This window comes from Lathamus discolor, chromosome Z (genome assembly GCF_037157495.1).
Source record: "Lathamus discolor isolate bLatDis1 chromosome Z, bLatDis1.hap1, whole genome shotgun sequence".
NCBI classification, from domain to species: domain Eukaryota; kingdom Metazoa; phylum Chordata; class Aves; order Psittaciformes; family Psittacidae; genus Lathamus; species Lathamus discolor.
Window position 1 is genome coordinate 50040264 of NC_088909.1, and position 21884 is coordinate 50062147.

General features: G+C 42.6%; 1 protein-coding gene across 4 annotated transcripts in view; it reads right to left on the reverse strand.

Annotated features, from left to right (window-relative positions):
• The window catches only part of LVRN (laeverin), a 34632-nt gene extending 13504 nt beyond the window's left edge, over nt 1-21128 (reverse strand). For all 4 annotated transcript variants that reach the window (XM_065663079.1, XM_065663081.1, XM_065663082.1 and 1 more), the window contains exons 1-12: nt 20524-21128; nt 14016-14158; nt 12627-12766; nt 10343-10469; nt 6537-6691; nt 5126-5239; nt 4317-4460; nt 3932-3997; nt 3730-3795; nt 2492-2661; nt 966-1042; nt 3-142 (exon numbers count right to left, since the gene is read on the reverse strand). In XM_065663079.1, the coding sequence (XP_065519151.1) occupies nt 3-142; nt 966-1042; nt 2492-2661; nt 3730-3795; nt 3932-3997; nt 4317-4460; nt 5126-5239; nt 6537-6691; nt 10343-10469; nt 12627-12766; nt 14016-14158; nt 20524-21128 (1947 nt within the window). The remainder of the gene's footprint in view (nt 1-2; nt 143-965; nt 1043-2491; nt 2662-3729; nt 3796-3931; nt 3998-4316; nt 4461-5125; nt 5240-6536; nt 6692-10342; nt 10470-12626; nt 12767-14015; nt 14159-20523) is intronic.
• Nucleotides 21129-21884: the final 756 nt, after the last annotated feature.

Sequence of the window (21884 nt, forward strand, 5' to 3'; positions counted from 1 at the left end):
ACCTTTGGATCATTTTCAAGCAAGCGTGCTAATCTTTTTAAGTTTAACTGATCATAGTTTACTCTGTAGTATCCATTTAAATTTACATTCAGCAGGACCCAGTCATATTCTGATTCTGATACTTGTATTTCAGGAAACGCTTCTGTAAAGTGACATTAAAGTGTTTCATTTTATTTTCTGTGCACTGCTAAATTCTCTTCACAAGTTAAATGAGACGGAAAAGTGGCACATGACAGGAGCTTAAGCATTTAAAACCAGCTAAAATATAGCAGTAGCAGTACTTCCTCTATAATAGCATGTTGGTTCAATGCTGTGCTAATCATCAAGAGCACTTTCAGATGCAGCTAAGACAGCAAAACTATTCTCCTCCACTACCGAGGCTGAGAGAAATATGTTCTATATCAAAACCATCCTTCTAAGGTACCTTTTATTGCTGCATGGATGTCTCAGGGACAGTGACCAACACTACTACATGGGCAGAAGCTACAAATACAGACATTGCCTGAGGGGCCCTCAACCAGCAGGACAGGCTTTTAACACTGTACAGTGCAGCGCTGAATGAACACACTTAGCACTGCTTGGAGCTTTGAGTTTTAACACATTTAGAAGTATGATTCATTAGCTCCTGCAGAGCTATTTACAGCAACAAAACACATGTAAAATCACTTTTGAGATGTTTCCTCTTTATGTATTGTTATGCCACTGCAGCAATTATTCCTAAATTCAAGTTAACACTTTGTATTAAATTCCTCATTTTCATTTTCCAAAAGTACTGGGATGAACACCTCTTAATGACAACATAACACTTCTCCACCAGAAGAGAACTCACAGGAGTTCTCAAAATAGTAACATAATAGTAATGTGTTTTATCTCCTTGTTTGATTCAAATGCATTCCGTGTAGAGAAGAGTTAGCTGTGTTTTTAGTAGTTTGGTTTTAGCATGCATGAACAAATACATTACTTACTGCTGCTTTTATCTAGCCACATTAAGGGCTGTGATGATCCATTTCTCATCCAAGAAATAGGAATAATCCATGTGTTACTTAAAAAAAATATATATATATATAATTAATTCTTAAGCTTAAAAATACCCCACTCTCAGCTTATGCTAAACTAGATTGCAAATGAGTTCCTCCTTACAAGCATCTTCATCTACCTTCTCTCCTCTGACACACAAAACTTCATCAGATGGTGGTACCTACACTGAATCAGTACTTAAGATCACCAAAGGTTTAAGCGTATGGAATACTGCCCATATTTGAACACCACTGTATCTCTGTGATCTGGCTTTCCTTCTTCAGGCAATAATTTTATTCTCAGTTACAGCACTTCATCCTATTTCTGGAGAATATAAAGCTCTTTTTCAGAAGTGTGTCCACTACAAAAAGCCCCCAGCCAGCAATACAACTGTAATTCTGACAGCTGTAATTTCCTTTCTGAGGAAATGTAAAACTCCTGGTGAAAACAGAGGAAAGCTTCAAAACCTGAAAAATTCTGCAATACATAAAATCATACAAGCATAGAATCACAGAATGGTTTGGGTTGGAAGAGACCTTAAAGATCATCTAGTTCTGACCCCCAGCCATGGGCACGTCCTGGGTTTTCTTACATTCACTTCATTCAATTCATGGTATTGCCTCTTGCTAACTCAGTAAGGATTTAACATTTGTAACTTGGGACTCCTTCTTTGAGCTGACCACAAACACTGAATGGACTCCAAATCCTGGAGCCTGGGAGCAAACAAAACTGTATGGTTCTTGTTAAGATTTTTTCTGGCTGTTTGTATGACCAGCAGTAGCAGCCAGGTGAAAACTGCTTTGGGGTTTGCTGTCCTTTATAATTTTTACCTATGTGAGAACTCATCTCGTGGGCCCTGTCCATTCATCCCAACACTGATGACAACTGCTGAATTTCATGAAAGTTCAGACTTTAGCCATAAGTGTCCAAAGCAGGCAGCTCCTTCTATCACCACTTTCAGACATCTAAATAAGCAGCACAGCTTTCAAGCAGACCAGGCAACGCTCACTGACAGGAACTTCAGAGCTGTGTGTCAGGTACCAGGCACTGTCCTAGAAAGTGCTTAAATGAAACCCCTTTATCTTTGCCAAGCTGAAGAGACTGGGAATATGTGCACTGTAAAGAAGCTACAGCATGGTTCATCCAGGTCCCCAGTCTGCACAACCGAAGGAGGAGGAAAGAAGAAAATGGCAGGCAAAACTCCTGCTCTGCAACCTGTTCTGCCCTGTGTCTGTCCTTACAAAACCATTATGTGGCTGGAAATGTCGCTACTCCAGAGGAATGCAACCTTTTGGCAAAGCAAGCAGCTTGCAGAACTGCTGCAACCTCCAGTCTCCAACAGATTTTACCTAGTTGCTTGTGATAAGAAAAAAAACATAAAAAATCAGATAGTCAAAACGTAATGTCCTAACTGAAGAGTTTCCTGCAAAAAAATAGCGTATAAACATACAATAAAAACACAAGCTAAACATACTTGTAAGAATCAGTGCTGTTTTCATTCTTTTTATTAAGAAATTGTTCCTGACTGATTGTGCCAGTGGTTAGATTTAATGTTAAAACTGGAAACCCATTTTGACATGTCCAGGAATCCATTATTTGTTTTACAGATGCTGGCAACTGAACTTCATTCTGTGCATCTACAACCTGCAAGAGAAACAAGAATTATGAACAGTTACGATAAAAAGGTAGTTACTGATATTTCTTCAGCAACGCTCTAGGGGTTGTTCTAAAATATTAGAGAAAATATAGCTGCTTAGCAGTTTACTGGCCTTTGATTCATGCAAAAAAAAAACCAGTATAACAAAGTCCAAATGACATTATTGACATTGTAACACAGACAGAGTAAGCCTTTTTAAGGATTATGAAATACTGAGATGATATTTCTAATTGCTAACCTACATTCTGACTGCTAACCTTTCTCTTCCTAGTGTTAATATATTTACACACCTCTACGGCTATGACAGACCTGATTTATTGATTTCATTCAAATAAAGCTGCCATAACAGAAATTTTTAAGTGACTACCTAATGAACAAAATTAATAGTAAAGGCAAATTGAAAAATCTACTAAGCTGTAGTCCCAACTAGCGTGAATTGGTACAAGCTGTTAGTTCACAAGATGTGACAGCCTTGCATATCTGAAATTGTGGCACCCTAGTTCTTAACCTGAGAACGAGTCTGCGACACAATGGAAGCCTTCTTTAGAGGACCAGGAAACTGGGATTTTAATAAATAACCCTATTCTTTGCACCTGTTTTCCTATTCAGATTTCTGCCAAAACGAGCAAAGGGTGAAAATGTTGAACTGCTGCCCTGGGTATAGACTTTGCTGGATCTGTGACTTATCAGCATCTTAATCATCAAGCCCAGAGCATCACACACTCTGATCTGGCAAAGCTTAGACCCCAAAAGAATAGGCTATGCAATTTCATGTAGGCTTACGCAATCTCCATGAAACCCAAAACTCCACCTGGCCCTGAATTCCCATCTCATCCCTCTGCTTCTGCATTTAGTTCCACTGATCTCAGGTGCAGTAAAGCAGCCAGATAAAAGCTTTCAAAGACATTAGCCAAAAGAGACAGCAAAGCAAATGTTATGCAACAGACTGAACTAGGGATATCCAAAATCCAGTGCAGTCTTCTACAAATAGTATATGGCCTAAATTTGGACTTTGCCAAATACCAGAGCAAGAATACTAGAGAAAAAATGAGTACCATCTGTATGTGGGTCCAGAGATCATCTTGGTTAGCATTTGAGAAAGAAAATTCTTTCAGATACGACTGTACAGAAACAAACAGAAATATCAGAATTCATGAGGGTTCAATGAAAAGCATCAACAAGACAAACAGGTATTTGTACAGTTGTAATTTTTCAGGCTCATATATCAGGATGAAGACATTAGCTTTTCTAACTTACAGTCAGTGCTCTGATAAACAACTTCTCAGTCAGAAAACCAGAAAGCATCCAGGTAATAGAAGCCCCCTGGAGTACAAACAAAAAGATACGAGAAAACATGAGTTTTTATTGTGATTATTATTCCAATATTTTTTCAAAGTATATTCCAGAGAAATTACTCAGGCTACTATGCTTCATATTTCATGGAGGTTAAAAACATTTTCACCATTTCTTTCACAGACAAACACATCTGCAACATCCAATAAATTTTCGTGTGAAGCAGAAACAATTCTGAATGCCAAAAAAACCTACAAAAAGCACTATATTTCAAAGGTTCATCTCTAACTTACTTTGTACCGTTAGTTTAGAATATACAAGAAATGGGAAGAATTTTGTATCTTTTAACCTTGCTGTAGGTGATGCTGTCAAACAGAGATATTAAAGAAAATGATCCTTTGATCTTTTCTTCAGTCTCTGACAGTGATCGAACTCCTCTTTCATTGTCTTCCCTTAAGACAGGTTGTACAACATGATCATAAAAGATTTTATCCTGCAGGAAAAAGGCAAATCCAAGTGAGATGAACAGAAAATACTTATTCTCAGGAGAGAATACAGATTATGGGATTAGCACTAGTAACAATAGTTATCAATAAAGAAGGACCAATCCTTTTCCCCCCTCCTTTAATTTCCCATGAAGTAAAAGGGACCGCATACCCAATCCACATACAACATTAGTAATCAGGGAAGATTTTACATCTGAGAAGACTGAGCCTGACAAAGACAATTACGGTGTGATCCTCAGGTTAAAAATAAATCAACTATATTAAGCAATAAGTGAACAAATACTGGAAAGTGACAACCTGTATTGGATGCTTGGAAATGAGCTTGGACAGGCAGGTGGGCAAACCATCAGCTACAGGACCCAGGAGTAAAAGCTGGATTTGCTACATGACAGACCTAGGGCAAAACTCCAATTCCTTGTCACTGCAGAATCACAGCTGTCTAGCCATCCTCTGTGCCAGCTGCAGAAGAGCTCAATGGGATCACAGTAGATGGAGACCCTCCAGGGAACAATCGAGACCTGCTGGTCCTTCCCAGGGGAGTTAAATTGCTAATACTATTGTTTAATTAAATCCCATCTCCTTCACCTGCCTTTTCTTTGTACATGCTGGAACTTTGCTACTTTAGTTTACTTCAGTAAGCGTTAGTACTTACCAGTGAAAGCTTGGGTTCAACAAAGATAGCTCCCAGGTACTCAAAGTAAGACGCCAGTCCCTCATTAAGCCACAGATCATTCCACCAGTTCATTGTAACCAGATTTCCAAACCACTTAAGCAGAAAGAAAAAAATGTCTCAACATCTCTTTGGACTGCTATTTTAATTTTTGCAGGTTAAACACACATACCTATGCTGAAGTAATTTTATTTAATGTAAAATAAAATGTTGGATATTCCTTCAGACATTGAAAATTGAGTAGAAAAAGATGCACCTTAGAGAAAGACACATGTTCTGGGCAGTTATTTTTTAATTTCATACCATGAGTACTGATGTCATTCTTTTACTCTATTTAATTTTAAATACTTCCCAATAAAATATAAGTATCTAAAAGGTCATTATCAGGCTATGGTTAAAAGTAGGGCTTTTATCAAGCAATAATAAAAACATTTTTCCATGCTCTTAACAAAAGAAAATTGTCAAGGGAACGATAAACATAACTGGGGAAACAACCATTTCCAAAATCAGCAAATCCTTACGCTGGCAAGCAATAAAACTTCCATCACAGCTGCTATGTACTCATATTTGGCAGTTCATATTTAACAAAAACCTGATTGCTTGTGGATTTGTATTTTATTTGTTAATTCTTGAAAACTTTAACTACAACTTGGTTTTAAAATAGTGTTTAATTAAGTCCGGACGTTTGTTTCATTTGCTTGCAAGAATAACACTGCTCATCTGAAGGACTGAAAAGTTACAGACCTTGTCCAAAAGGCATACAAGTGCATTAGAGAAGTTAAACTCTTTCACTAACGTTGTTGACTAAGTGCAAACAGTTGTTGCTTTGGCAAACAACAGTAAATTAAGCATAGACAATAAAAAAGTGAAATTGCATTATCATTCCAAACCCAGTAAGAAAAACTTGGAAAATCTCTATGAAAACTGAAAAAAGGTATAGTGTAAAATGTTAATTTTCTTCTATCATATCACAGGGTGTTTCTTACAGAAAAACAAATACCTTTTGAATTCAGACAAAAGAATACTTATGAACTCCATTAATTCTCCCACTGAAGTACATTGTATTTAGAGAGCACTGCGTCCCCCCTACGTCCCTACAGTATTTTCTAGAATGGCATTCAGGTACTGTGTAAAATAAAAAATTAGTAGTCCATTAACAGTTTGGTATCAGTGAGTCCTGCACAGTCAGTATGCAGTCTGCAATATGACAGAATCTGCTTTCAGTATTGATTTATCAGCAGAACATATATTCAAAGTCTGTCAGTACTCTAGTGCTCATACCCCCTATTGTCAAGCCACTATTTCTCTTCTAATAATCAGTGACCACAGCAGCAGCAACCAGAAGGAAACAACATCAGAGGCAAATAACTGTACGGAATATTTTACCACGTGCCTGGTGTCCTAGCTCATGTGACACAATTATGGCAATCATTGCCTTTCTGCCTGTGAATTTATCACTTGGTTGGTACATCAATGATGATTCTTGGAAAGTCATTAGCCCCCAGTTTTCCATAGCACCTGCTCCAAAATCAGGCAGTGCAACCAGATCTAAATTGATTCAAACAGAGAAAAAAAAAAAAAAACGTACCTTTAAAATTTTCAGAAGTAAAATGCTCACATGATTTTAATGCTCACTCTGGTCCAGCGTACAATTATAGAATACTATGTCTTAGTGGTTCTTTGTGGTACTATGGCAATGCTCGCGCAAGTGGTCTGTGAAATTTCTTCTTGTCGTACGTTCCATCTATGATGGCTGCTCCTTCATGAAGCCATATAATAAATTCCCATGAAGCGCAGATCTGTACTGTGTCTTGTACATGCAAATCTTTTGAACAAACATGAATGGTTGTATTCTGCCAATGCTAGGAGAGAATATATTCACTTCTGGCTGTCAGAAATCTTTTTCTGTTTAAGTGTCTCCTCTGTTTGGAAAAGATCGTACTGACCTCTTTCTTGAAAGCCAGACTAGGGACAACGTGAGCCCTCTCCAGAAGCTATCGGGACACTGGCTACCCTGGATTTGGAGAAGGCTGAGGTTCTTAATGACTTCTTTGCCTCAGTCTTCACTGGCAAATGCTTTGATCACAACACCCAAGTCTTGGAAGGCAGACGCAGGGACTGTGAGAATGAAGACCTTGGGCCCACTGTAGGACAGGATCCGGTTCAAGACCATCTTAAGAACCTGAATGTGCACAAGTCCATGGGACCTGATGAAATCCATCCGCGGGTCCTGAAGGAGCTGGCAAATGAAGTTGCTAAGCCACTGGCCATTGTTTTTGAAAAATCATGGCAGTCAGGTGAAGTTCCCGACAACTGGAAAAAGGGAAATATAACCCCCATTTTCAAGAAGGGGAAAATGGATGACCTGGGGAGTTACAGAGCAGTCAGTCTCACCTCTGTGCCTGGCAAAATCTTGGAGCACATTCTCCTGGAAACCATGCTAAGGCACATGAAAAACAAGGAGGTGGTTGGTGACAGCCAGCATGGCTTCACTAAGGGGAAATCCTACCAATTTGGTGGCCTTCTGTGATGGAGCTACGGAACTGATGGACAGGGGCAGAGCAGCTGATGTCATCTACCTGGGCTTGTGCAAAGCATTTGACACTGTCCCACACAACATCCTTGTCTCTAAATTGGAGAGACATCAATTTGATGATGGACCACTCGGTGGATAAAGAACTGGCTGGATGGCCGCACACAAAGAGTTGTGGTCAATGGCTCGATGTCCGGCTGGAGACCAGTAATGAGTGGTGTCCCTCAGGGATCGGTGTTGGGACTGGTCTTGTTCAACGTCTTTGTTGTCGACATGGACAGTGGGATTGAGTGCGCCCTCAGCAAGTTTGCCAATGACACCAAGCTGTGTGGTCCGGTTGATATGCTGGAGGGAAGGGATGCCATCCAGAGGGACCTTGACACGCTTGTAAGTTGGGCTGATGCCAACCTTATGAAATTCAGCCATGACAAGTGCAAGGTCCTACACCTGGGTGGGAGCAATCCCAGGCACAGCTGCAGGTTGGGCAGAGAAGAGATTCAGAGCAGCCCTGAGGAGAAGGACCTGGGGGTGCTGGTCGATGAGAAACTGAACATGAGCCAGCTTCAGTGCGTGCTCGCAGCCCAGAAAGCCAGCCGTATCCTGGGCTGCATCAAAAGGAGCGTGACCAGCAGGTCGAAGGAGGTGATCCTGCCCCTCTACTCTGCTCTTGTGAGACCTCCCCTGGAGTATTGTGTGCAGTTCTGGTGTCCTCAACATAAAAAGGACATGGAACTGTTGGAACAAGTCCAGAGGAGGGCCACGAGGATGATCAGGGGACTGGAGCACCTCCTGTATGAAGACAGGCTGAGGAAGTTGGGGCTGTTCAGCCTGGAGAAGAGAAGGCTGTGTGGAGACCTCATAGCAGCCTTCCAGTACCTGAAGGGGGCCTATAGGGATGCTGGGGAGGGACTCTTCGTCAGGGACTGTAGTGACAGGACAAGGGGTAACGGGGTAAAACTTAAACAGGGGAAGTTCAGGTTAGATATAAGGAAGAATTTCTTTACCGTTAGGGTGGTGAGGCACTGGAATGGGTTGCTCAGGGAAGTTGCGAATGCTCCATCCCTGGCGGTGTTCAAGACCAGATTGGACAGAATCTTGGGTGGGATGGTTTAGTGTGAGGTATCCCTGCCTATGGCAGGGGGGTTGGAACTTGATGATCTTAAGGTCCTTTCCAACCCTAACTATTCTATGATTCTATGGTTCTAACATTCTTTCCTAGCAACTTATAAAAATAAATATGTAAGGGTGGTGCTGAACGCAAGGAAAGCTAGATTGCATCTCGGTGGGGCTTATCGCCTCAGGCTTACCTAAAAATGTATTTCCTTTTCAGTGGGGCAGCCCCCACCTAGCCAGCTTGGGGGAAGAGAGCTCACTTATAACTGCATTAAAATCAGGTGAAAACATACTCTTAATAATTCTTAATTTCCTATTTTGAGTTTGGAAAAGAAGTATCCACAAGTAGCTATTTTGGTTGATCTAATCCTACAGATGTTTAAGCAGAACTTCAGAGAAAGTCTGTGGGAAATGCAGTGTGTATTGCATGACATTATGGCGGGACTGTAATGGTTTTACAGCACTCTGAGAAAGTGAAATCTTACAAGAACCCTGCAAGAGTTTCTTCTACTTCAATTTTGTAAGACTTTTATACTAATTAATGTATTGACGCTGCTGCTACAGAGAGGAACACAAGCATGGAGCAGAATTGTCTACAGCCCTTGAACAGCGTCCATGATTTCTAAGATAATAAAATTTAAAGCGATGACTGCATGTATTATATTTTCCATAAGAAGTGTAGTGAGTAATTATGCAAGTTACTCTATACACACTGGGAGTTACTATATTTACACAGATGAAAATTTATTTTATTTCAAGTGCCAACATGCAGGTCTGACAAACCAGCAAAAATGAAAGGAGGGAAATTCTTCCCCCAAAGTCCTTCTGTCTGCTAAGATCATGGGCAGGTCCAAACCTCATTTGAAATAAGAACTGCCTCTGTGCTCTCAATATTCTACCGATTTGTATAAAGGAGCATGTTTCCCCATAATATTCATGCTGAAGCCCTCGCAAATCCAAGTACAAGACAAACTATGCAGTAGAACTACAAAAACCACGTGATGGCGCCCTTTTTTCTAGACTGAAGCTTGATTTGACATACCTGATGACCATTTTAAACAGAAACACGTTTTCCTGCTGGAGTGCTTTTTCTGAGGAGGAATGTGCAGGAACATACAGACAATTCACAGGTAAGACAAGAACATACTGAAGAAAGCAAGGAATGCTTTGGGGAGACATGGGTTACAGCAAGCACGGATTTCCTAGGAGGACATAAGAACTACAACATTTGCCTGGTATGCTCTATACATCCCAGAAATAGTCATGTAACTGAACAACTCTTTTCTATCCACTTTGTAGTCCATCAGCCCCTCTATTAGGAAATTATGGTTTAAAAGAATGAGTGTGATATCAAGGTAATAGTTCTGAGTTAGGAATAAATAAGAGCCACGATATGGAAAGGAGAATTCAGTGGGAGAGCTTAGGGTTTGGTTTTTTTCCCATGAATGTGGTAAGCCATAGAAAGAGAATACTGCAAAAGAACCCATTGCCTCTGTGAACTATACACCACCAGCAGGCATTTCTGGTCCATTTAAGAAAATTAGTAATCTCACCTGTCTTTGGCAGAGGATAGCTGACATTAAGTAAGTCTTCCAGAAATGAAAATATTGGGCCTGTGATATTTAAAGCATAGTCAACATACCCATTTTTAACTGCTTCTTTCCGAGCCCAAATACGTATCTGTAATACAGCAAGGAAGCATTATTTTAGACATCCCTCATATTTTAATTCTCTTCTCTTCCGTGAATCACTGTTCGAAAATGCTGTCTGCCCACAACAGACCATACAATGAAGTTTTTAATGAAAAAGATCCAAACTCAAGTTTTGCTAGACCTAACAAAATGGGACACAGAGCCTAATCCTGCTAAAATCTAGGAGATTTCCAGTACTTCAAAACGGCCAAGATCTGAATCCAGCTATAAGCTGCTGGAACAAATGGACTCCTAGTTTTTCTTTTATTAAATGGGAAATGCTGTAAAACTATTTAGAATCACATATCTTAAGCCAGTGTTTTCCATCCAGTGAGCTGGGGTGACAAACTTCCCCACTCATTCCCTGAAGAGAGAGAAATGGATGTGCAGACAGCATTTTCAGTCCAAGCATACACATTTCTCTAACTTTCACAGGCTGAAACAGACCACTGGCCTCCCATTGTTGACGGAGAGAGCAGGCAGCATCTGAGCAGATGACATCTGTACCTCTGAGTAATGAAGCCAGCAGCAGCAAGCAAAGCTTTCCCCTCCCATCCTGGTTTGCTTTGTCACGGTACTGAAAAGGGCAACTGCTTGCCCATGATAATGGAGTACACTGAGAGAAGGTTTATGTCTCTCTCCATCACATATTTTCAGATGTGAGATCCCCTAGGTGCCTAGCAGCTCAAGCACCCCTGCATTTCTTGCATCTAAATGCAGTATATGGTCTCACAAGAAGCTGCACAGCCAAACCCTAACAGCACAGTTGGAAAGCATTAGGATTTGATTTATAAGGGAAAAAATAAAGCATATTCAGTCAGTAGAGTATCCTCTGCCTCTGAGCCTCTCTTTTCAGCCAAGGCTTCAGAGGAGATTCAAAGACCAGATCACTTCATTTTGCAAAACCTAAACACAGTGGACAGCTAAATATCCTAATCCTAGCAAAACCTAAACACAATGGACAACTAAATATCCTAATCCTAGTATGAGTTTTGAGTCATAATACTGGTGTTTCGGGTTATGAATTACTCACCTGAAATGACAAAACAGAGAGCATAAACATGCTCACACAAGTACTGCGGGGGCACAAACTGACCATCTCTGTCTGAAACCAAGGAGCAAAATGCTCCCTCCCCTTTATCTCCCAAAAGGAATAGAGTTCAGTTTTCTGTCTGAGAAACACTTGCTTGAATGCTTTGATTTGCTAACTCCTGTCACTATAGATCAGCCCAAGAAAAAGGCACCACTGAGAGCCTAGGCATCCAGCACATTCTATACAGAGGACAGCAGGTATGACATACCAAGCCAAATCTTCACTTTAAAAAGGAGCTAATACTATGCTACAGTCACCTTCACACTGCCCTGTCACCCTGTCCCACCATTCCCCAGTAGGATGACAGTGAACTAACCATGAAATTAACACTGTGCTCTCATTTATTAACAACAGCAAGTATATGCTAGCCTTAATAGCTTTATTCTTATTTTGGAACAACTTGATACATCCTTTCCCTGTTGACTTGGAGCAAAAGAAGGAAAGCGGAATACCTGGTACTAATGGAGTAGATTTTTTTACAGCTTTCCTCAAGAAGATTTGGCATTGTAGTGTAAGAGCAAAACTGAATACTCACTGATTAAGAAGCTTCAAACACAAAACAGTCAGTTCTGGAGTCTAAGAAAGTGTCCACTGGAGACTAAAAGGTTAAAATGCTACATACAAAATGCTTGGGGCACAGTATTGCTCCTAATGATGTCATGAGACTGCTCTTCAAAGGACCTTGATGAACAAGGCATTGAACTTCATATAACTTTTTACAACTAAGACAACTAAGAAGATAAGCAGACCCTGAATTATGACCAGTACTTTCTGCAGAATAGGTGTGCCTGAAGTTTTAACGTACAGAGCCCAAACCTACTTGTGGAATTGTATGAAACTAACAGAACAGGGCAAAAAACTAATTATCGTAAAGGAAAGCTTTCTGCAGAAATATCTGCAGGATGAATATTAGCAGTTTTGCTACATAAGCAGATAGTCTTGGAAGGGAAATCACAGTTAATTTCTGTGATATTGTCTATAAAGCACATGATGCACTACAGAGCCAACTTCTGTTGCTAACTGCTGTAATGTGTTATGCAGCCTTATATTTACCTCATTTCCCCGCTCGGTTCTGGTGACATAATCAAAATCACAAATCACAAAAGCAGTCAAGTAAGTTGACATTTTCAGTGAAGTGTTAAATTTGGTAACAGTCCACAGGCTTCCATTTTCATCCTTCATTTCTGATACATCTAGAAAAAATATCAAAGACACACTCAAACCATTGCTGTTCCATAATAAACAAGGAATTTTGTGTTTTCTGCACTTTTTTTTTTATATGTCTCTTTGATATACTTTATTTCTGCACTAACTCCACATGTTTCTGGTAGAAGGCAAGCAGCCAGACTCATTGCTACTGCCACGTATCAGAGTCGTGACCTTCTATGCAAAGACCAAAAATCCGCTCTTGAGCTTCTTAACTGAAGTCTTGGAAGGATATCAAACTGCATCAGTTTGAGGATGTGGGCAAACTGTAGACAATTTATCCCATGCTGCATACCTCTCTGCTGCATAGATCATATGATCTATTGTGATTGAAATATAGGTTATGTGTGCCCAAGAATTATGAAATCCTGTATCAGATACTTTCCTTCTGAGTAAGGTGGACATGGACAAGATTTCCAGAGGAAGCAAATGCTTCAAACAGTTCTCACAGAGATCCCGCCTATTGTGATTCCTAAGTTGCATAGCTTCCATGCAAATCTCATAAGACTTCCGTGCTATGGCTGAAAATCATTTAGGGGAAAAATAGAGATTCGTGGCACTAAACTGCAGAAAAAAGCAATTAAAAAGGAGGCAAGAGATCCATGAGATTTCTCTGAGAACACTAATTCGCAGAATTTTTATGGATTCTTATACTCCCCATGCTTCCCACATGAGATTCCAGCAAGGGATATGAGACGCGTCTCCAGAGACTGAAAGTCTTCTCATTTTTATTTTGCAGATACCGAGGAAGCTAAAGTGTCTCTACCTGGCAAAACAATTCTTTGTATGCTGTAAATATATCTTCAAATCTACTCAGAATGAAATGAATCCCTTAATACCACAATTATAGGCTTTGCATACTGGGACTGCTGTTTTGTTTTAAGCAGCTGTCATGCAGTAAGACAGACACACTGACTAAGCAGTAAATGCCAGGAATCAAACCCTATGCAGCCTCCAGCAGTTAGAGGAGAGCACATCACAACTGGAAAACTATGGAATTACTGCCATCAGAGACAGTAATTATGAATAACTGTTTCCAAATTTTTTTAAGTTCACAAGCACAGATTTTCTGTGTGTTTTCAAGGTGTTAGCACGCAGACAACAGAACACTGCTGTATCAGATGATATAATCTGTTACAGATATATATAGATAGATAAACTACAGCCCTTTTAAAAGTAGGTTAGGAAAAAAAAAACAAACAAAAAACAAAACATGTCTACTTGCTTTTTACCTACCAATAGCAGGCATGTTGGAAAGAGCCACATAGCTGGGGTCATGGACAATTGTGATATTAAACGTGGCTTTCATGGCAGGTTCATCAAAACATGGGTAAACCGTCCTGGCATACGTTGGTTCCAGTTGCGAGGCAATCAGCATACTGTATTAAAAATAAAAGTACGATTAATCCAGCATGCTAGTGTTGATAAAAATCATACAGTGCATAAAAACACGAAATCAGGAAACGCAAGAAGTGAATCACACAGATATGCAGATTTGGAAAAGGTCTGGTTATTATTTAAGTCCCTAATGAAATCCCCATGCCCAACAGACAGTTCAGTTTGGATGCTTCTAGAGAAAAGCAGCCTTTTCTAATTAGGGCTTTCATTTTTTTATTTATTTATTTTTTCCTCACCGGCCTTTTCCAGATATCAAATGTTAAATATTTGAACTCTTCTGGTTTGCTTATTAAGAGAGGGTTGATTAATTAAAGTTTTGCACACAACAGGCTAGTGCTCAAAAATGATACAATGCCCATCTTTAATTTCATAATCAGGATCTCTCTGTACACCTGCTCCTCTCTCTTTAATGCATGTACTCTTATTTTAATAGGGCATTTTAATAAAAAATTGTAATAACTGTTAGGTAACTACGTATACCAGTACTTGCACACTTCTCTCAAACCACGTAAAGAACCTCAGTGAGAACAGCACCAATGCTGACCCAGTGCCTTGGCAAGCCCAGGGAAATATTCAAGAGGACTCTTTTCTACCTTGTGCTCTGGCACCTTGCCTCACTCAGGGCAGAGCTCTGTGACACACAGTGCTGGATGCAGTCCTCCTATTTGAACTAACTGAACTTGGATCCAGGCAGATGCTCAGCAACCAAGCCAAACCAAAGTTAACCCTGTTGTGTGAGGCTATCAATTAGGACTTGGCACCAAACCCAAAAAATGGGTGTGGCTGGAGACTGGGTTGATGAACAGCCAAAACTGCATTAACAGCAGAAAATCCAACTACAAATCAACCACTTCAGACCATAAATATGGGCAGCCAACAGGGTCCATTGAGCTCTTCATCTGTAGCACAGTAGTGATCTCCCCTTGTATAGGGACATCCTTCCAGGTTACCCCTGAGGCTGAGAGATCCTTTTCCTGACACCAGGCATCAGTGAGTTGGTAAGTGGCATTTTCTGTAGGCATGTAACATTTAAGATACATATAGTAAACTCATGCAATATTTTCTGTATCCTGTACTAACTTTAAGTGTAGTTAATATCACCAGTCCATCTGTGCCTGTTAAATGTTTTACATACCTAAATTTACTGATTAGAACTCAATAAACTAACTACCAGATCAAATCCACTTGAGTGATCTCTGACTCTTCTCCTGCAACATCCACTGGCTGGAATCAAAAGATAAATGACCATGTCCCATGGCCAAAGTATCAAATAAGAGCTGGGCTCTTCACTATAGGATGTCTGTACTAGGAATCAGGAAAAATACACATGCAAAGGTTCTCAAAGCTCCATACCTGACAGCAAGTAGCAGCCAGCAGCTGGGCATACCAGAATAGCATAATCTCCTGTTTCAATGACCTCAAGGCTATCGCAAGGCTAGTATTTTTCAGCTGTAGTTGAGGTGTTCCTTGAAAATGTATTCACACCAGGTCCACAAAGACTTATGTTTAGCAGAGGGACATCCCAAATGATCCAGAAACCATCAGGACAACACCCATAGAGTAAGTAACGATATGTAATAGTCAGAACTGCACTACACTGTGGAGTAACAAGTCTGATCTACACTACAAGCACAGCGTGACTGCAGCTGATTGTGATCTGTAGGACTCAACCATGTCTGAAACCTAACTTTCCATCTTTTCTTGTTACGTGAAATTAATGGATTAGCTTTCCATTGATACTCACACCATTTCACAGAAGACATGCATTATGTGAGATTAGATCCTGCTTCCATTGTGAGCAGTGTTTTCCGCTGAGTTCCAAAGGACAGCCCTCTAGGAGCCTTTTCTTTTGCAAGATGTTTGGCTATTGCCATTTTAATAGCTGTGCTATCTAGCCCTGATCAAAGCTGATCTAATCAACCCAGTGCTGAAAGCACTGGCAACTAATCTACACTACATCATCCTCATGGCTGATGTTTGGGAACAGAGTTAGTATCAACAAGACAACTGCAAAAACACAGTATTCTCAGAACATGGTACATTTTGCATTTGACAGATGTATCTGATACTGTACCATAATGCAACTTAATGACAATTCAAAGAACACATGTTGAACACATGTTGATACACGGTGACTACTGGGACAACAACATCTACTGTGAAGTGGGGAATGGCGAGAGAGCGAGCAGCACAGTGTATTTGCTTCCTGCCTGTGAGGGCAGGAAGATTTTCTTTATGGACTTGATTCCCTGTAGAGTCAACAGTGCCAGCCACCAGCTGCATTCCTGAATGCAGCTGAAGCTCCACCTGCGACAGCAGTATCACCTCCTCTCCTCCTTCTTCCTGTCCAACAACAGAAAGTGATTTAAACTTCTGCCAGGGCTGCACAGGAGCAGCAGAAGCGATCGGCCACTTCACTGAGGGAATACCCACTGAAAATACTCTATCTCTTTCTTCCTGTGCAGCTGAGTGTTATTTTGTGCAATCATTAGTTCTAGGAAACACTGAGCAGCCCCACAGCTGCAGATTACCCCATACTGGTGCACTTTCCTGACCCAGGAGGCTCCCTACCAGCAGAAACTGGTGCAGACACTGGTGCAAATATGCCCACAAGAAATTCTTGTTCAAGTATACAAAATAGCATATATCGGGCAAAAGCATCATGATAAAAAAGAAACATTAAGATGGATTAAATGTCATTTTTCAGCAGGACTCCAAATAGAAAGGGAAAATGGGAATGTTTCATGCATCTTACACAAATCACTGGTGTTTCAAACACACATTATCTCATATAATTTGTCAGAATGAGTCACTGCTGGGGCTTTCTTCTTAGCTGTATTGTTCCGGGGTTTTTTTCAAGGTGAAGGTGTTAGCATGAAATTAATTACTTGCAAACTTTTTTCCACACTGAAATATTGTAACAAAATAAATTACCCAAAAGGAAATTAGTTTTTTTTAAAGCCTAACACTGCCTAACCAAACATATAAAGTCTTCTCTTAAGCCTACAGTTTCGTGCATATATTTCATTTTCTTCTTTCATAAGTATCATATGATGTCTCCTTCCCCTAATAAAACAAAATTGAAGCCAGAATACTTTTAAAAAATGAGAAACAAACAGATAACAGGATCTGTTAGCCTACATATTTGACAATTCACACTAAATGGGTTTTTTGTTTGTTTGTTTGTTTTTAAGTTAGTCTCTGAAAACAAGCACAGGAAGATGAGGAATGCATCCTGTACAGGACATTAACACCTACTGGACACCGTGTCACATGATTAAAAAAAGCTTCATTATAGAAGAAATGCTTTATGTTGATTCAAAAAAGGTTATTCTTCTAAAAAATGCCTTCTCAGTGAAATAATGTTATTGTGATACTGCTTGCATAATGGGCATTTGTGTTAATATCTCGTATAGCTGATTTCTCCCATTTTAAAAATAGGAAGCAGTAAACTGTCAAACAAACCCTGAAGTGGCTCAAAGTAAGGGATTTTCACCATGGGGATACCTGACCAAGATAAAAAGCCTGTGCCAGATGGAACAAACATTCCAGGGACTTTGCTTCCCTTTAGGACCAACTGTCTATTGAAAGCTTGCCCTCCTCTGCTTAAACTCTTCTGAAACACGAGGCATCCTGTGGTTCCACAAGCAGCAGCTACAAAAAACACTGAGACTTCTAGTGCATGCCAGAGATACAGGAGTATTCATGACCACCGATAAACAGTACATTGTCTGTTAGAGCTGGTGGTTTAACTTAGGTGCTGCAGTCAGAATCCTTCACAGGAACCAGATCCCAAAGGTCTGATGGAGCCAGGTGCAAGTCACTTGAGAAGAGCTACAGGACAATCTGCTGGAGATCCTGGTTTCCTCACAGGACAGTAACTGGCTTTGTACTGACAGCTGAAGGGCACTGAATGTTTTTAAGTGGCTCCTGATCCATATAATCCATTAGAACCCAACTTTTTCCATCATTAACAGTTCACTAGAGCTTACAGACTATATTCCTCAAAACACACCTCTTCCATAAAACAGGAAGGCAAAACCCCTTCTGTGTAACTGGACCCCATCAGATTAGGAAATGGCTGGTAAAGTGATGACTTAATTCTTAGTGAAGGAAAAGGTAACAAGATATTGTTGCATACTCTTGACTCAGAGAAAAGACTCTTCAAAGCAGAAAAGATATTCAAAATCTATTCAAGAATATCAGGAATGTGGGCAGTAACAAGTAACCAAACCAGTACATTACATCTGGAGTCACTGGCTTTCCTTTGATTTATTTCAGTGCCTGAACACCACTGACATCTCTTTAGCCAGACTGCAGTCTCACATTTCATTAGTGCTTCATGATGAACTAAGAATGAAACAGAACAATTGTCATAAATCCTTTAAACAATTGGAAATTGAAATATACACATTATTTGAATGATTTAAAAATGTTTCCCTCTTATTTTCTACTGTGGCAGCACAGCAGACAATAGCTTTTGTCGTTTTTTCAGATCCTCCAAATTTTACATTGTCTGAACCAAAAATCGCCATAGTCTAATTCACTGTTTCTTAGATAGGACTTGATTGCATGAATACAGCACCAGAGAGCACACTGACACAGTATTAAGTAGTTAAGTGCTTGTTCCTTTCTTACTTATTTGGATTTTTTTTTTAATCACATAAATTACACAATGTGCTCTGGATTTTCCTTAGCTCAAAAGTTGCATAAATAATCCTGTGAATGAATGAATGAATGAATGAATGAATGAATAGAAACTGAAGAAAACCAGAATATATTTCCTAAATACACTTATTACCATGCTGCATTTTTCAGTTGGGCTAACCAACTTACATCCTTTTCCTTAAAAAAATCAATGTCTGCATAAGTTAAGCTTTCCAGATGTGGCAGACAGTTTACACAGGAGCTGGCACATGAAAATCAACTCCTCCACCTCAATAAAAACTATTATTCTTGCTTTCCTATTATTAAGGCTTATACAGGGACGTATATATATGGATCTTGCAGGTAACTGAATACTACCTGCTTAAACAAGTAATCTATGAACTGCCAAGATACAGTTTATTTTAGTAAATTCCTTGATAGGCTGGGAGCCAAGAATATGTGAATTTTAACTCATTTTCCTTTTGATTCACTGATTGCTATTCCTCAACTATTCACTACACCTTTAATTATTAAAAGGAAATCATTTTAAAATAAGCAATTTATCTGCCTCTTTTTTAAACACCCTGTCTTCTAATGGAACTATTTAAATCATAATCTTAAGTTTCACTTTTCTTTGCCAAGTTTCACATCCAATTCACCTTGAGAATATTACCAATAAAGAAAAATTAACAAGGAAACATTATTGTGAGGGCAAAATTATGTTTAAATGATTGTTTGGTAAACTCGCACTACCCCAGTACTGATTCTGCAGTTCAAAAGAAAAGGAAAGCATCCTAATAGCACTCACTAAGGAAACGACTGGTTGGTTGATGACAGCTAAACAACTTCATGTACAATAGCACCTACAGTCCAGACTGCCTGAAGCAGCCACCATCCTACTCCACCGTACTTCTCAAACTGCATGTGGTCAACTCATGCCCACGCATGATTTCAACACATCTGAAATGCTGGGTTCTAGATAAAGACGTGCTCCCCACAGACACAGTCAGAGGAGACAACGAGCTGTCACTGCTACACTGCCATGTGTGGGGCAAGGTTGAAGACTCAGCTGGATTGTGACTCCCAGGAACAGGGTGTTGTCTGACGCCTTGCTGCCCATCAAAGACACAGAAAGACTAGAAGTCATCCAGAAAACGTTGCCTTCCCGGTGGAGATACTCTTTCATCTGCCACAGACAGACCTCTGGCTGACAAGCCCTCAGTAAACCCTCCAGACTAACTCCTTGGCAGCAGCTCCTCACCAGCCCCTCCAAACAAGGAGGTCTCCACAAACCATCTCAGCAAGGGTGTTTCCAAGCCGGTGTTGTGGATAAACTCGCCTGCGGAAGGAAAGCCAGGGCAACCTTGCTGGTGCTCGCTGCAGAGGAGAGCGGCCACCGCGGTGCACAGGGCTGAATTTCTGACAGCCTATCTTTGCAGCCCGCAATGTGCACCCGGGGAGAAGGTGCGGACTGCGCACAGCCCCTGCCCCGTCCAGGGCAGCCCCGCCGTGTGGAGTATCCATCTCTCGCTAACCAAGGCAGCGGGTGCTGCTCAGCCCCGGCACCACTGGACGCGCAGCAGCTCCCAGGGTTGCGTCCCACCCCTCCACCCCACGGGTGGCCCTACCGCGGAGCCGGGACACCGCCGGTGCCGTCGACAGAGGGGCGCTGGGTGGCCGGGCGGCCGCCGCAGCCTACCTGCTCAGTCCCTGGTCGGTGTACCGGGTGAGGAAGAGCCCGTCGAGGTCCTCCTCCAGCCGGCCCTGAAAGCCCAGCTGCAGCACGTAGCGGCGCCCGGCCCGCAGCCGGCCGCGCAGCTCCAGCACCGCCACCTCGCCCGCTGCATCCAGCCGCAGCCCCGCCACCTCCACGACGGCGCCTGCCTCGGACAAGGGGCCGCGCACGACGGCGGCCCCGCGACTCCGCAGGCCGGAGCTGTGCAGCACCGCCGCGTCCGTGTCCTGCAGGCAGTGCACCGTGATGTTCACCTGCCCGCGGAAGAAGAACGGTCCCGCCCGGCCCGGCCGCACTCGCGGCCACAGCTCCAGGTCGTAGTGCAGCGGCAGGAGGTTGCGCGGCAGGCGGCGGCCGGACGCGGCGCCGGGAGCTGGACCCGGCGGCGCGGTGAGGCTGGGGGCAGCGGGCGAGGGGCGCGGCGGCCGCGGCGGCGGCGGCGGCGGCTCCTCCTGCCGGCAGCGCCCGTAGAGAGCGGCGAGCGCCAGCAGCGCGGCCAGCAGCGCCAGCAGCAGCGCGGCCAGCAGGGCGGCGGCGCGGCGCCCCACGTACAGCCCCCGGGCACCCATCGGCCGCTCTGCTCCGCCGCCCGCCGCCACCGCCCGTACTTAGCGGCGCGCCTGAGGGCGGGCCGCGCGGGGAGGTGGCTCTCCCCTCCCAGGGAAGCCGCTCCTGGCGGGGCGGCTCCGGCGCGGTGGGCAGCCCGGCGGCCCGCGGGCGGCCCCCTCCCCGTCTGCTGAAGCAAGCAGCCTGCGGGGGTCGCGACGGCAGGCAGCCGCGCAGCGGCGGCTGGAGTCCCGGGCCGCGGGGTGGGCGGTAGTGCTGGATGGGGTCCGTGCCAGGGGATCGCCGCGGGGCAGTGGTACCGGCACCGCCTCACGGACGGCGTTGCACGCACGGGAGGGACGGTGTCGGCAGCCCCCAGCGCGCCCCGTCCGAGGCTGGGCGCAGGGCAGCGGTGTAGGGCTGCCGAAAGCAGCGGTAGCAGGGGCAGCCGTCGGTACGGGTTGACGGCTCCCCGCGGGAGCGGCAACGGGGAGGAGAGAAAACACCAAACCCACAAATACTTTTTTCCCCACCGTGGCAGGAGAAGGATGAGGAAATGGGGGCGGGGGGGGGTCACTGTTTGAAGCATGCAGTGTTAGAGCGGATGGGGCTCTTGAGGGAAATCTAAGTGCTGAACAGTTCGGTAGAAGACGTCGAGCCTGGAAAGCCTCTGGCACATACGAAAAAAAGTACTACCAAAAACCAGTGGGTTCCTGACAAATCGTCCTCATTTAGACCCGCGCTTCGCTGCGTGGTTCAGTTGAGGCTATTGCAGTCTG